Source organism: Balaenoptera musculus, chromosome 16, assembly GCF_009873245.2.
Source record: "Balaenoptera musculus isolate JJ_BM4_2016_0621 chromosome 16, mBalMus1.pri.v3, whole genome shotgun sequence".
Lineage (NCBI taxonomy): Eukaryota > Metazoa > Chordata > Mammalia > Artiodactyla > Balaenopteridae > Balaenoptera > Balaenoptera musculus.
Genome location: NC_045800.1, coordinates 65,607,510 through 65,623,184, shown reverse-complemented (window position 1 = coordinate 65,623,184; position 15,675 = coordinate 65,607,510). Strand labels below are relative to the sequence as shown.

The 15,675-nt window shown below is 35.4% G+C and overlaps 1 protein-coding gene across 11 annotated transcripts in view; it reads right to left on the bottom strand.

The window, feature by feature from the left end:
- Positions 1-15,675, bottom strand: part of RUFY2 (RUN and FYVE domain containing 2) — a 50,867-nt gene that overhangs the window by 20,172 nt on the left and 15,020 nt on the right. For 6 of the 11 annotated variants that reach the window (XM_036829190.1, XM_036829187.1, XM_036829186.1 and 3 more), the window contains 7 exons: positions 15,533-15,598; positions 12,775-12,844; positions 10,682-10,783; positions 10,428-10,544; positions 9,419-9,586; positions 7,206-7,303; positions 4,655-4,774 (listed from right to left, as the gene is read on the bottom strand). In XM_036829190.1, coding sequence (XP_036685085.1) covers positions 4,655-4,774; positions 7,206-7,303; positions 9,419-9,586; positions 10,428-10,544; positions 10,682-10,783; positions 12,775-12,844; positions 15,533-15,598 — 741 coding nt within the window. Of the gene's footprint in view, positions 1-3,379; positions 3,405-4,654; positions 4,818-4,846; positions 6,451-7,205; positions 7,304-9,418; positions 9,587-10,427; positions 10,545-10,681; positions 10,784-12,774; positions 12,845-15,532; positions 15,599-15,675 lie in introns of those variants that run through there. The other 5 variants (XM_036829191.1, XM_036829193.1, XR_005016871.1 and 2 more) reach the window with 4 other exon arrangements.

The window sequence follows — 15,675 nt, the reverse complement described above, 5'->3', positions numbered from 1 at the left end:
GAGTTTTAGTTTCACAATTTACAAATGACGTAAGTTTCCAACCAAGGTAATACTCCCTGGCCTAAAGCCTTATTCTATATACCAATTTCTCAAAATGTTATTTTTGTGGCAGATTTAAAAGGAACTTAATTCGGTTCTGAACAAGGTGGAGTAAACACATTTCTACCTATCCCTCCAACTAAGTACAGTTAAAATCCCTAGACATTATATATAAACAAACATAAGAATATTCTGAAAGGGGGAGAGAAGAAAGCAGACCAGCTAGGAATGCCAGAATTCAAGGAATAACATGGTGATGAGTTCCCTGAGGCTTCTTTTTGCCTTCTTTATAGCTCCAACTGGATGTTGAAGAAGCCCACAACCCACAAACAGCAATGGGCACAGACAAAAAAAGCCCCAAGAAAAGCCTACTCTCTCCTGTCAAAGAGCTAGGAAGAAGCAGCCTAGCGTGATAGAAACCTTTTCAACGATAAATGCCCTATTCCAAAAAAAAACACCAGAGGAAAAAACCATGCCCACCCCAACCACTGTCAGCAAAAGCCAAACAGGAAGCCTAGTTTCTACCCTCACCTGGCAATAATGAGGCATGCCTCCCAATTCCCACTGTTGTAGTATCAGAGAAAGAGCCAAGTGCGGAGCCTGGACTTTTTTTACCACCACCCAGCAGTAATGACGTATCTCTCCCCACCACCTCTACGGTATTAGTGGAAGTCACATGGAGAGCCTGGACCTTTATCCTTATGCATCAGTAACAAGGCATTTCTCACCGTCCCCACAGTGTCAGCAAACGCCAAGTGGGGAGCCTAGATTTCTACCCTGGCCTGGGGTTAGTGAGGTACCTCTCTCACTCCCCTCCAGGATGGTGTCAGCAGAGACCAAGAGGGAAGCATGGACTCCACTCCCACTTGATGGTAACAAGGCACCACTCTCCCTCTCCACAGTGTCAATGGAGACTGAGTGGAAAGCACAGATTTCAATCCCTGCCCACTAGTTAGGCACCCTTCTCCATTCCATCCAGGATGGTCCTGGGCTTCTACCCCCACTTGGTATGAAGAGTCAGTGTCCACGTTCCCCTGCTGGTGTGGTTTCAGTATAGGACTGCTAAAACATAAGATTTAAGTAAGATGCAGTCTCATAACATAGTTCCCAAAATGTCCAGAATGCAACTGAAAAATATCTGTCATACCAAGACCCAGGAAAAATCAACAGATTCCAACAGATTCCAAGTCAACAGATTCCAGGAAAAATCAACAGATGGCAACATGTCAGATAATTCAAGATGCTGGATTTAACTAACAAGAATTTTAAAGCAGCCATCATAAAAATGTTCCCATGACCAATTAAGAAAATGCTTGAGGAACCCTCCTACACTGTTGGTGGGTATGTAAATTGGTAAAACCACTATGGAGAACAGTACGGAGGTTCCTTTAAAAACTAAAAATAGAGCTACCACACGATCCTGCAATCCCACTCCTGGGCATATACCTGCAGAAAACAGTAATCCGAAAAGATACATGCACCCCAATGTTCACTGTAGCACTATTTACAATAGCCAAGACATGGAAGCAACCTAAATGTCCATCGACAGATGACTAAATAAAGATGTGTTATATTTATACAATGGAATATCAGTCAGCCATAAAATGCCATTTGCAGCAACACGGACGGACCTAGAGATTATCATACTAAGTGAAGTAAGTCAGACAGAGAAAGACAAATATCATATGATATCACTTACATGTAGAATCTAAAAAAAAATGAGATAAATGAACTTATTTACAAAACGGAAATAGAGCCACAGACATAGAAAACAAACTTATGGTTACCAAAGGGGAAAGGGGGGAGTTTGGGATTAACATATACACACTACTATATATAAAATAGATAACCAACAGGTCCCACTGTCTAGCACAGGGAAGTATACTCAATATTTTGTAATAACCTATAAGGGAAAATAATCTGAAAAAATATATAGATGTATGTATAACTGAATCACTTTGCTGTACCCCTGAAACTAACACAACACTGTAAATCAACTATAGTTCAATTAAAACAACAAAACAAAAAAACTCCCAAAATGTCATTTCCTCTACCTGGAAATTCCCTCTCCTGCCCAGATAGTGACTTAGACTCCTGGGTATCATTTAAAATACAGTTTATATTTTACTTCCTCTGAAAAAAAAAGAATATGCTTGAAACAAATTAATGAATAGGAAGTTTTGAAAGGAAGAAAGGAAATTTTGGAAGGGAAGAAGAGTCAAACGGAAATCTTAGAACTGAAAAATAAAATAATCTCACTGAATGGTCTCAATAGGAGAATGAAGATGATGAGGAAAGAATGCATGAATTTCAAAACAGAACAACAGAGATTACCCGATCTGAACAACAGAAAGAAAACTGACTGAAAAAAATAAAAATAGTGTCAGGGTCCTGTGGGACTATTAATAAAAAGATCTAACATTCATTATATCAGAGTCCCAGAAGGCGAGGAGAAAGCAGGTGGAACTGAAAAAAAATATCTGAAGAAATAATGGCTGAAATTTTTCCAGATTTGGCAAAGATAAGCCTAATGATCCAAGAAGCTGACCAAAGGCAAAAAAGGATAAATCCAAAGAAAGAATCTTGAGGGTAACTAGAGGACAATGATTCAAATGACAGTCTACCTTTCATCAGAAACTACGAAGACCAAAAGAAAGTGGCACAACACTTTTCAAATGCTAAAAGAAAAGAACTGTCAACTCAGAATTTTAAGGATATTCTGAAAATATCCTTCAGAAATAAAGGTGAAATCACGACATGAAAGAGAACTAAGGGAATTTGTTGCCAACAGACCTACCTTAGAAGAATGGCTAAATGAAGTTCTTCAGACACAAAAAAGGAAACTTGGAGCATCAGGAATGAAGAAAGAACAATAGAGAGTTTTCTAAATTATGTTTAATGGTTGAAGCACAAACTATATCATTGATGTGCTTCTCAATATTACATAGAGGAAATATTTAAGCAAATTACATTGTAAAAAAGAGAACGTAAAAAGACCTAAGTGGGGTAAGGCTTCCACACTTCCCTCAATATAGTAAAATGTTGATACCAGTGGTGAAAAGTTGCAGATATATGATACAATGTCTAGAGTAACCACTTTTAAAAATCTATACAAAGAGATACACTAAAAAATACTCAGATAAATCAAAAGCGAATTCTAAATAATGTTCAAGTAACCCATGAGAAGACAGGAAAAATAGAATAGAGGAATGAAAATACATAAAACAGCAGATTTAAGCTCTAATATATCAACAATTACACTAAATGTAAATAGGCTAAATACATCCTTAAAAGAGAGATTGGCAGAATGGATAAAAAACATGCACTATAGGAAACTTACTTCAAATATAATGATACAGATTAGGCTGAAATTAAAAAGATAGAAAATGTAAACATTAATCTTTTGTTTACTACATGAAAACATTAATCAGAAGAAAGCAGGAGTGGCTATGTTAATATGAGATAAAATAGACTTCAGAGCAAATAAAACTACCAGAGACAAAAGGCACATTATATAATGATAGAAAGGTCAATACACCAAGAAGACACAGCAATCTTAAATGTGTAGGCACCAAACAACAGAACTCAGAATACAAGAAGCAAAAACTGATAGAACTAAAAGTAGAAATATACAAATCCACAATTATAGTTGGGATATTTCAACAAATCCTCTCTTGATAACTGATAGAACTACTAGACAGAAAATCATCAAGAATAGAAAAGAACTTAAAAACACCTCAATGGATTTAAAGGTAGCTTAGCAAGTTACACATCATACATGGTATGTGATCTTGTTAATGTTCTGTTAAACATAATATTGGGTTGGCCAAAAAGTTCGTTCGGGTTTTTCTGGAACATCTTACAGAAAAACACGAATGAACTTTTTGGCCAACCCAATATATAACTCTTTATTTTCTATTGTTGTTTTGCTGTTTTCTTTAATAACAAAGTGGTACATATTTATTGGGGAAAAAAATACTGATGTTTATAAAGTAAAAAGTAAAATACCCCTGTCAATTTACCATCACTCCCTTGAGATAATCATTTTCCAGAATCTGTATTCTTTAAACTCTTTTCTATGTATATGTAAATACACACATATACAGTTTTAATTTTATAAAAAATGGGATAATACTTAGCATACTGTCTGCAACTTGCTTTTTTCAACTCAGTGACATATACTGACATCTTTCCTAGCTGGTAATATATAGATCTATCATACAAAGTACTAATAAAAATGTTCTCAGAAAATATCACTTTCTTTGATAACGTAAGTTCCTTTGAGTTACAAAGGCCTATAATACTCAGTATCTAGAAACATAATGGCCATCGGATTAATGCTGAACAACAGCAAAAAGAATAAAACTCTCCTTGAGCAAGAAGATAGCAAGACAGTTGAAAGTACTCTATAAACAATAAAGGGAGCAAAAACATAAGTTTTATCACAATTATGCTTTCTAGTTTTCTTTTTTTTCTTGGAAGGAGAACTCCACAACCTAGCCAGCATCGTTAAATAAATAAAAATATAGGTTGTCTACCATTATGTGCCAAAAAATGGGGGGGGGAAGAGGGGGAAATTATGTTAATACAGGTATTTATTTCCAAATATACTCACAGCTGTTTCTCCTTTTGGGAGATTTGTTTCTGCAGACCGTCGAATTTACTCTGGCATTCTTGTAGATATTTCTTGTCCTCATCTTCAGTGTCCATTTGCGCCTTCTCTGCTTGCTGCAATCTGGTGTAATTCAAATCAACTTTGGGTAAAACTGAGGCTAGAACTAGGGTGTAAAAGGGTGAAGAAGACAAATAAAAGAAAAATGGGGAAATAGAAACATTTCTAAATGAAAACAAAGTTTGGGGGAAAACTCACAAACTCAAACGTGAAAGAGCCACACAATGTCTAGAAATTGTTTTGTGATTTTTTTCAATATAACGCATAATATACCCAGAATACTATCTTCAAATGTGCTTTATTTCTTGTTCATAATTAACAATGCAAAGCAATATAGCCTTTACCACTTATGTAAAGCATAATGAGTTAACTTTCAAAGTATAATATGTGTGTTACTGCCTTTTTACGAAACCATGAAAAGTATAGTACTTATGTCTACACTAGGTGAAGAAGCCACATTGTTATATATTATGCTAGGATGTGTATGCTAGGAATCAAGTGTGCTACAAGGCCAAGAGCAAAGACCTGCAGTTACTTCAAATAACAGTCAAGTCCTCCCTATAGAATCTTTATACATTTACTAAATTATGCCAATGTTCTGTGAGTGTGTATATGTGTGTTTTAAGATTCAAAAGAATTTATTACTAGTTGGCAACATTCTCTAGAGATCATTTTTGTTCCTCATCACTGAATTTTTTAAAGTAGCTTAAAATGTGAATTTCTTTCTTTCTGCTTTTATTTGTAAGTCATTGCTTCTCCCTGTGCTTAGCTCCACTCCCTGCCTCCTATGGCCATCTAGGATTTCTTAGATTTAACGTCACTACTTTTATAAGAAAACATCTCCCAAGTATTCAAGGGACATTAAGTCCTTGCAGGGAATCAAAAGAGAAATTTCTATTCAACTAACCAAAAAAATTACCTCTTCTTTTCTTCCTTAAAACCATGCCAATGGGGCAACCCTCACACATTTCAAAAGTATAAAGGCCACTTCCAAAAAAAAGAGAGTAAGTGTAACATTCAAGTTATCTCTAAATCTAAATTTAAATTTAAAATATTAAGATGGAGAGATGGGAGACCCAAGCTTTTCTCTAAGGGTACAGAAATGAAAATAAAAGTCAGAGTGAGGTAGGCCTTGAAGTTGTGCTATCACAGAAGAGGGCTAAGGGGAACTGGAAAATCAAGGCGCTAAAGCATAAGATGATGGCCAATCTGGGTTATAAACTATTTTAAAACATAGTAAAAAATCAGTAAAGGAGCTAGTAGGCAAAGAGTGGGCCAATGGGGAAAAAAGTCTGTGCCAACACATTGTGAAACCAAAGATTAACTTATTATTAAACAATTTTTGTATTTTCCATCAAAAAGTAGCTAAAAAGGTAAAACTGCATTCGAAAATTCTGACCTTCAAAGGGTCAATACTCAAATAAGCCCTTGAGCACAAAGTATGAGGAATTTTTGGAAATCCAAGTGCACCCACTCTGCTTTATGGCAGTGTATTACCACAGCAGCTGATCAAGAAGTGTACAGGGTTCCTAATACCCTTTCAGAATACATAATAGCATAAATTCTTTTTCAATTTAATATATTATAAAATTGTTGGTTCTCTTTTAGTCTGTTTGAATACAAGTGGTTTTCAGAAAGATATATCTTTGACCAGCTTGTACTGGTCCTGAGTGTCACTGCTGGCACATTTCACCAATGACATTGCAATTGTTCTAGTTTGAGTTAACAAATCATTGTCACTTCATAATGGAATGGACAGAAATCAAAGACAGAAAAAGGTAATAAAGATGTCCAAAATGTAAAAATGGGGATAAAGAAAACAAAAAAGAAAAAAGAAGAAAGAGGATGTCAATAAAAGAATATTCATGTCAATAAAGCATTAATAGTTATGTTTTTCATAAGTAGATTCAAAGAAAGCAATGATAAGACATATGTTGACACCAACATGACAGGTCAATGGAAATACATTACACTTTCCAACAATAAAAGTGAAAAATGCCAATATAAAACAATTCAATTTAAACAAAATTATTTCCTGGGTTAGGTTGAGGGTCCTAGCTCAAAAAAACACAACTAAACTGCCAACTCAGAAAGCTTGATTTCACATAAAGAGATGGTGAATGACAAGGGATATGACAATCAATATGCATGGAAATCAATCAGGGATAATTCCACCATGGATTTTGTTCGTTTTTCACTTTTTCGAGGCTTTTGTTTGTGTATTTGTTTTATGTAATACATTGAACCAAATGAAACTGCCGATATTAGGCCTTTCTAAAAAATCTACAAAATGGCAAGTTCAAATGAATCAGGCTAATATAAAGCAACTTGATTCCATGCAACAACCGAAACAAAAAAGGCAAAATTCTGCTGGGCTTTAAAAAAAATTCCTAATCTAAATTTTCCTAATGGTCTTTGTGGCAGGTGTCAGAGTTGAATAAAGAAAAGGGGGGTAAAGAAAGGAAAAAAGAAACTAAGACTGGAAATGCTGTACCTTTGTTCCAGCTGCCTCATGGCTGCAGTAATTTTATTGGTTTTTTCTTCTAGTCGGGCAGTTATTTCATTTTTTTCTTTCAAATCAGCTTCAGAACCCTATTTAGAAAAACATAAAAGCTACAGTGGTTTTGATTTTTAAACCTGAATATCTATAAGCTTTGTATACCATTTTGCTATGGGATTGTTACTTTGAAATGAGCAGAGTTTATTTGTAGATTAAAATACTCCTAGATGCACCCCTATGTTCATAGCAGCACTATTCACAATAGCCAAGACATGGAAACAACCTAAATGTCCATCAACAGATGAATGGATAAGGAATATGTGGTACATATATACAATGGAATACTACTCAGCCATAAAAAAGAAAGAAATAATGCCATTTGCAGCAACATGGCTGCAACCAGAGATTATCATACTAAGTGAAGTAAGCCAGAAAGAGAAAGACAAATACCATATGATATCTCTTATATGTGGAATCTAAAATATAGCACAAATGAAACTAACTACGAAACAGAAACAGACTCACATACAGAGAACAGACCTGTTGTTGCCGAGGAGGGAGGGGGAGTGGGGGAGGGATAGACTGGGAGTTTGGGGTTAGTAGATGCAACATATTACATATAGAATGGATAAACAACAAGGTCCTACTGTATAGCACAGGGAACTATGTTCAATATCCTGGAATAAACCATAATGGAAAAAAATATAAAAAAGAATGTATATGTGTGTATAACTGAGTCACTTTGCTATACAGCAGAAATTAACACAACATTGTAAATCAACTATACTCTAATAAAAAGTAAATTTAAAATAAAATAAAATAAAATACTCCTAGATATAAAGCAGTACTACTACAACTAGTCTTCATTTAAAATGTAATAAAAGGAAAATTCCCTGGTGGTCCAGTGGTTAAGACTCTGAGCTTTCACTGCCGAGGGCGCTGGTTCAATCCCTGGTTGGGAAACTAAGCTCCCACAAGCTGTGCAGCAAGGTCAAAAAAAAAAAAAAGTAATAAAGGAAAAAAAAACCTCAGCCTTCAATATTTTCAGAAGATGACAGAATAAACTCATGTAAAATATGCTATTTTTTCAAATTAAATTGTAAAGGGCTTTTGGCAACAAGTCTACTTAACAGCAATGTCACTTTATTAGACAATTTGTAACAATTATAGTAAAGCATTTCAATCAAAATTAAATCTCTTAGGACTATACTGTGTAAAGAAGTTTACAAAAATGTCTTGCACATTTTGACTGAATTTTCCCAAAAGATTTACGCTTCATCTGTTAATCTGTCAGCATTAAGAAACAAACTCAGGGGCTTCCCTGGTGGCGCAGTGGTTGAGAATCTGCCTGCTAATGCAGGGAACACGGGTTCGAGCCCTGGTCTGGGAAGATCCCACATGCCGCAGAGCGGCTAGGCCCGTGAGCCACAATTACTGAGCCTGCGCGTCTGGAGCCTGTGCCCCGCAACAAGAGAGGCCACGATAGTGAGAGGCCCACGCACCGCGATGAAGAGTGGCCCCCGCTTGCCACAACTGGAGAAAGCCCTCGCACAGAAACGAGGACCAACACAGCCATAAATAAATAAAATTAATAAATAAAATTTAAAAAAAAAAAAAAAAGAAACAAACTCAGATAGGTAATTTTTTTGTTTGTTCTTTGACATTGCTACATTTCTTCAGCTTCCATTTAGGAAAAATGTCACTGGTTTTTACTACCGACATGGCACAATTAAAATGGGCTCATCTCTTAAAAACCGAATCTTTCATACAAACATTCATTTTCAATTTATTTATTTATCTTTATTTATTTTTTTTGTCTGCATCAGGTCTTAGTTGTGGCACATGGGATCTTTCGTTGTGGCACACGGGATCTTTCATTGCGGCACGCGGGATCTTTCGTTGCAGCGCGTGGGCTTCTCTCTAGTTGTGGGGTACAGGTTTTCTCTTCTCTAGTTGTGACGCGCAGGCTCCAGGGTGGATGGGCTCTGCAGTTTGCGGCACACAGGCTCTTTAGTTGAGGTGCGTTAAGTATTTGTGGCGCGAGGGCTTAGCTGCCCCACTGCATGTGGGAACCTAGTTCCCCAACCAGGGAGGGAACTGCATCTCCTGCATTGGAAGGTGGATTCTTTGCTACTGGACCACCAGGGAAGTCCCTCATTTTCAATTTATATAACAAGAAGTTCCAAGAATTTAAGAACATTCCTTACCTGCAGCTTTTGATACATCTCTATGTTAATTGCTTTAACTTCCTCTAGCTGTTGTCGAAGGCCTATCAGAGTATCTTGTTTCTCATGGATATCTTTCTCTAACAACTTCATGGCAAGTTCAATCTCATGTTTCATACTAACTTGTACCGCCAGCTCATTCTCCACATCCTGCAATTCAATACAGCCTCAATTCACACACTGCTTCAGGATGTCAAAGTCAGATACACAACAGTTAATGACAACAAGAAAGAGTTACCATTTATTATGCAGACTACTCCTTTTGAGTTATAAGCCCCACTAAAGGGAATCAACTAGGCCCTATAAGAACATTCTAAATATTTTCAAATGCACGTTTTGTTAAATGAAAGCATTTTCCACATTATGTTGACTATCACTATTTTAATGGCTAGAGAATTATGTATTCTTATGCCTCATAAACTCAGTATTAATTTTCCTTAAAGAAATGAAGTAGTCCATATCAGTAAAGGCCAAAGATAAATCAAAAATCCCATTTCACAAACAGTTTTAATTTCTTCTCTTCAAGAATTTTACATCAGAAGGATCCTAACATTAAAGACAAAGAGCAAAAGGGATGGAAAGGCTGGCAATACTCTCTTCTTGACCTGGATTGGCTACACAGGTATTTATGTTATAATCCATCAAGCTACATATTTGTATTTTTCTGTCAGTATTTCATAATTTAGACAGGTTAAAAAATAAGTTAATTTTAAATATGACTTTACTATTTGAATATTGATATCCGAATACATCATTCTATTCTATTTTTTGTAATGCTGGTCACAATCTACTTACTTCACAAACACAGACTGTAACACAGTTTAAAAACACTGTTTAAAAAACACTGACACAATGGGAGTTTAAAGAATTTGAAGGGACTAAGGGGATCAGATCGCTATCCCACACCAAGGAAGATAAGGCTGATAGAGATTTTAAGTGGTGCTTAAGGGTAAATTATCATTTTTACTAATGTAACTGTAATGTAACCTACTTGTCTTAACTGAGATTCATCTCGAAGCTGCCTTCTGGCTTCATTGTACATTTCATCTAGCCCCTGCCTAGAATGCTTATATGTTTGAAGCTCAGTTTCCACATCTACTTTGGTAACCTAGGAAGAAAACATAAAACTTGTTATTCTATAATCACTACTATTAATTAATACAGCACAGATATATCCAGTCTATGCAAAAGTCCCCAAAAGGGCTATTTCTGATGCAAGACAATCTGTCTGCAATCTATACTTACTTCTAGGTGCTGCTGTGTTTTCATTAAAATCAATTTATTTTCACTTCGTAATTGATGATTTTCTTCTTGGAGTTTAATGATATTATTCTTTGCTATTGCTAACTAAAAATAAAACAGGGGCAAGAAAAAAAGATTTTAAACATCTTTATTTATACTTGCTTTACAAGTTATGTTCATGACTATAACAACAGAAAATAAAATTCGAAAACTTGTAAAATGTCTCTCACATCTACAGAAATTTTCATAAGAAAAATGTGCTCCTATTATCCCAACATACCAATTAAAGAAATTATACTCTTATTTCTATTTCCTTTTGTTAGCCAGTCAAATCGTATGTTAGTAGAAACATATTGCTTATCTGATTTATAATGTCCTGAGTACAAAGTGCATGAGTAAGCATATGAAGAATTATATGGTAAACAGTAAGACTGTAAAGACTTGTGTAAAGACAAAAACATCTATAAGGAAAGTTCTGCTATTATTGAAAATGTAACACAGACATTCACGATAATCAAATAGGACACCCTTGTGAAATCTGGGCATGCTGAGTAACTGACGATAACAAATACGAGACAGCTCTCACCTTCAGAGTTAAATATGAATGACTAAGTGACTTGGCTCTGAAGCCTAGAATGAAAAGAGGGATCCTAGGAAAGGAAAGCAGGAACTACTCCCCAATGTTGGCTTGCAAATAAATTCATGAACACTTGGTCAGAAATGCAACTCGAACTTCACAGTGCGCCTATTATGGTCAAGAAGAGGCACAAACTAGTGAGGAGCTCTCTTTAATGGTCCCAATCTATCAAACTATCAAATGGTCCTAAACTATCAAAATGAAAATGCAGTCATGCAAACAGTCATGTGCTTCCTGGTTTGGGAAAATTAGGCCAGTTCTAAAAGAAATATGAATTTTAATTAACATGTAAAGTAGGGTTCATAGCACTAAAACAGATTTCTTCCTCTAGCCTAAATAATTCTGAAAATGGAAAGCAATAATTCTTTTTTTTAAAATTTATTTATTTTATTTTTATTATTTATTTTTGGCTGCATTGGGTCTTCGTTGCTGCGCCGGCTTTCTCTAGTTGCGGCGAGCGGGGGCTACTCTTTGTTGTGGTGCGCGGGCTTCTCACTGCGGTGGCTTCTCTTGCTGAGGAGGACAGGCTCTAGGCTCAGGGGCTCTAGAGCGCAGGCTCAGTAGTTGTGGCGCATGGGCTTAGTTGCTCCGCGGCATGTGGGATCTTCCCGGACCAGGGCTTGACCCCGTGTCCCCTGCATGGCAGGCAGACTCTTAACCACTGAGCCACCAAGGAAGTCCGGAAAGCAATAATTCTATGGTTAGATAGATTAAAAAAAAAAAAAAAACTTATCTCAAAAGCAACTTTACAAATAGTATTAAAAAGAGATCTGAAGGAGTTCCCTGGTGGCCTAGAGGTTAGGATTCGGCACTGTCACGGCTGTGGCCCGGGTTCCATCCCTGGCTGGGGAACTGAGATCCCACAAGCTGTGCGGCATGGCCAAAATATTTTTTTTGAAGTTTTTTTAAAAAGTTAAAAAAAAAAGAGAGCTGAGATAAATTTCTGGTTCTGCAACCACCAGACAACCTACTTCAACAATGCAGGAAACCAGAGCACATGGGAGGAGTTTTACAGATGGGAGGGTGGAGAAAGAGCATACATGATCATGGAGTGATGCTTGTAAGGAAAAGTAATCTGAATAGGAGAACACGGGGGACAGGATCATTTTAATGGTAATTTCTAACTATAGGTGATACAGGTCATCCAGATTAAAAAAAGAGACTCATGGTTTATTTACAGAAGAGTTGTATGCATTTCATCTTTGGGGCTCATTTCCAGAAGTTGAGTATCTCAAACAATTCACAGATTCACCTAAGAATTTGCCGGAGAATACATGGTTTCTTTAGAACTTATGATCATCAATTACAACTATACTATAAGTACTCCATCATAATGATGAAAATGTGTTTGTGTGTGTGTGTGTGTGCGTGCACGCTTAATGCATTCATACTTAAAATGGAAAAGGATCACCAATACTAGGTCCATGAAAGGCAATTATCCATGGCTAGGTGACAATACCTCTTCAATCAGCTTAGTATTTGACTTTTCTAAAGAGTCAACTCTTGAATGGAGACTGCTGACTGTGCTGCTGAAATTAATAAAGAAAAAACACATTCAGAATCACACAGACTCACAAAGGCAAGAAAAAGTATGTTCCTGGACTCATCATGTTGACTGACATGCACCAACTGCCCTGTCTGAATTTTTGATTGTGGGAAATTTCATTAAGTTGGAGAACTTGATCTGACTAACAGAGCAATAAAATCTGTAGCAAAAGAATAAAATTTTCTATTAAAATTCCATTTGATGCTGCTCATTATATTTTTCTGTCTTCTTAGGGTCCTTCTTACATTTAACTTATAACATTTAGGAACTAAAATTCCACACAAAGATTACTAAATATTGTTAAAACTAAATTTAAAATTATTTTAGATTTAGGATGAATTTTAAATGTCCACTTTATAATTAAGTGGCTTAATGAAGCTTGTAAATAGTGGTCTTCAACACAAGCTCCATCTGTTCGCCCTCTCCACTTTCATAATAACTTAAAGACCTCCAAAGTCACCCATGGTTTGGGAAATGTGAATATGAGACACCCAGCATCAGGTATCCAATCAGCCTGCAGCTAAGCAATCACGCGTCTTTCAAGGATAGAGTCAAAAGTCAGGTTACAGTATATGAACAAATCTGTTCTGTGCATTTTTACTTAAATCGATCAAGACTGGACATTATTGTACATTTTACTGAGTCGTTTTTCAAGGCCTGCTTGATTCTACCATCTCAAACTTTCTCTAATAAAATGAAATATGCTGTATACGTTACAGTAAAATCTATAATAGATTCAACAAATTTTATACTAGCCTCAGAAATAAGTAATGGCATATTAGTTTAACTGATGAAACAAGAAAAATGTTTTTCTACTCATATTAAATCATTTTTAAAATACAATCATTCTTAGGTAAACAACTTGAATTTTTCACAAACAGCGCAAGGGTATCCTGATGGTGATACATAATAAGTACAGGACTAGGAGATGGAAGACCAAGTTTATAGTCCCTGCTTTTCTACTTTCTAATTGTGTCACCTTCAAAGTTGTAAAACCTTTCTGAGCTTCAGTTTCCTTATCTATAAAATCAGACAATGATATTTGCCCTACTTTTATGTGAGAATCAATAAAATAATAATCAAAAAGCACTTTTAAAAACAATAAACCCTCAACAGTTGTTTTCTTTAAGTGAAGGATAATAAGTGAGTTTTATTTTTTCTGTTTTCTATACTTTTGAAATATTCTAAATGTACAAGAACTACTTTCTAAAGAGACAAACAATAGAAAATTTAATACATAAAACATACAAAAGTAAGGTACCAGTACTGCTGTAACTCAATAATACACATAATTGAAAAGGGAATGAGAAAGCTCTTCTTAACTGAATGAAATAAACTCTAAAGATAAACAGTTGAGTAAGAATAGTAAAGAACATAGTAAAGAACAGACTAGTGTAAAAAGTATGCTACCCTATGTATCTCTGAAGGCATACACAAGAACCTAGTGTATTAATTACTCCCAAAGAGGGAAATCAGATGGTTGGAGATCAGGAAGGATGGAAATTTTTCATTTTATGTTCCTTTTGAAGTTCGAACCATGTGAATATATTACCTATTCCCAAATAGTGAGTAAAAATTTAAAAGTAAATAAATAAGCAGTACAAGGTTGCATTCAGATATACAATCCCAGAAATACAAATTACAAAATACACATATATATGCATATATTTCCTATGATACCAATTATTAAAACTCCATGATAAAAAAAAAAAAAGACACTGATAAAAGATCTTTCTTCTCTAACTTCAGAGAGAAAGCAAGAGCTACAACTTATTAGTTTCTTTTTCTAAAATGGGAAAATGTTTAACTGTATTTTCTGATTGTAATGCATGTTTATTGAGTGAAACTCAGAAAATACGGAAAAGTATAAAGAAATTTAAAAATTATTCATAATATCACCCAGAGATAGCCATTTTTGAATTATTCATCTTAGTTAATGAGAACAGTCTGTTTCTAACAATGTAGTAAATATTATTCACTATACCTGTGCTATCTGGTATGGCAGCCATAAGCCACATGTGGCTTCTCTGAATTGAAATGTGCTGTAAGTGTAAAATGCACATTGAATTTTGAAGACAGTACAACAAAATATATAAAATATCTCATATTTCATGTTTTTTATTTTTTTAATGTGGTTACTAGAAATTTTAAATTACCTTTGTGACTCACATTATATTTCTACTAGACAGAACTATACTATACTATTTTACACACAGATCTCAGAAATTCTTCCCAGATAGAGTATTCACTAACAGCTTCAATGACCAGGTGACATTGTAAGGAGAAAACTTCCACCATGGAAGATGACAGTCACACTGACACGTGAAGTCCTCTGAAGTAGGAAAAATGAATTTTTGAACCACCAAAATGATATAAACTTTCACCCTATCTAGCCTTTTTTTCTCAAGGGTAGAGGGATAAGTCTGAAATTCTATTTTTAAATGTCTCTGAAGATTCTATTTAAAAATATGACTCTCATTTTCTGCTGAAAATCAATTATTTCCAATAATTCTCTGTATTCTCAATTTCCATTCACTCTCTACCCCTCAACCCCTTTTCAAAGATGTTTAGAAAAAAGGAATTAGGGTTAAGATGACCTGAAGGGGGGGCGGGAAAAACCCTAAGACAGCATCCAAAATGTACTAAGTATCCATGTGTCCATAATACTTACTTCAGTTGTCTATTTAATTCTTCAACATAATTCTTCTGGTCTAATATGGCAGCAATTTGAACATTCCTAGAGGAGGGGAAAAAGTAGCTTTGTGCTAATTGGAAAGGTATTTACTGGGTGACCAAAAACAAAAAGAAAACACA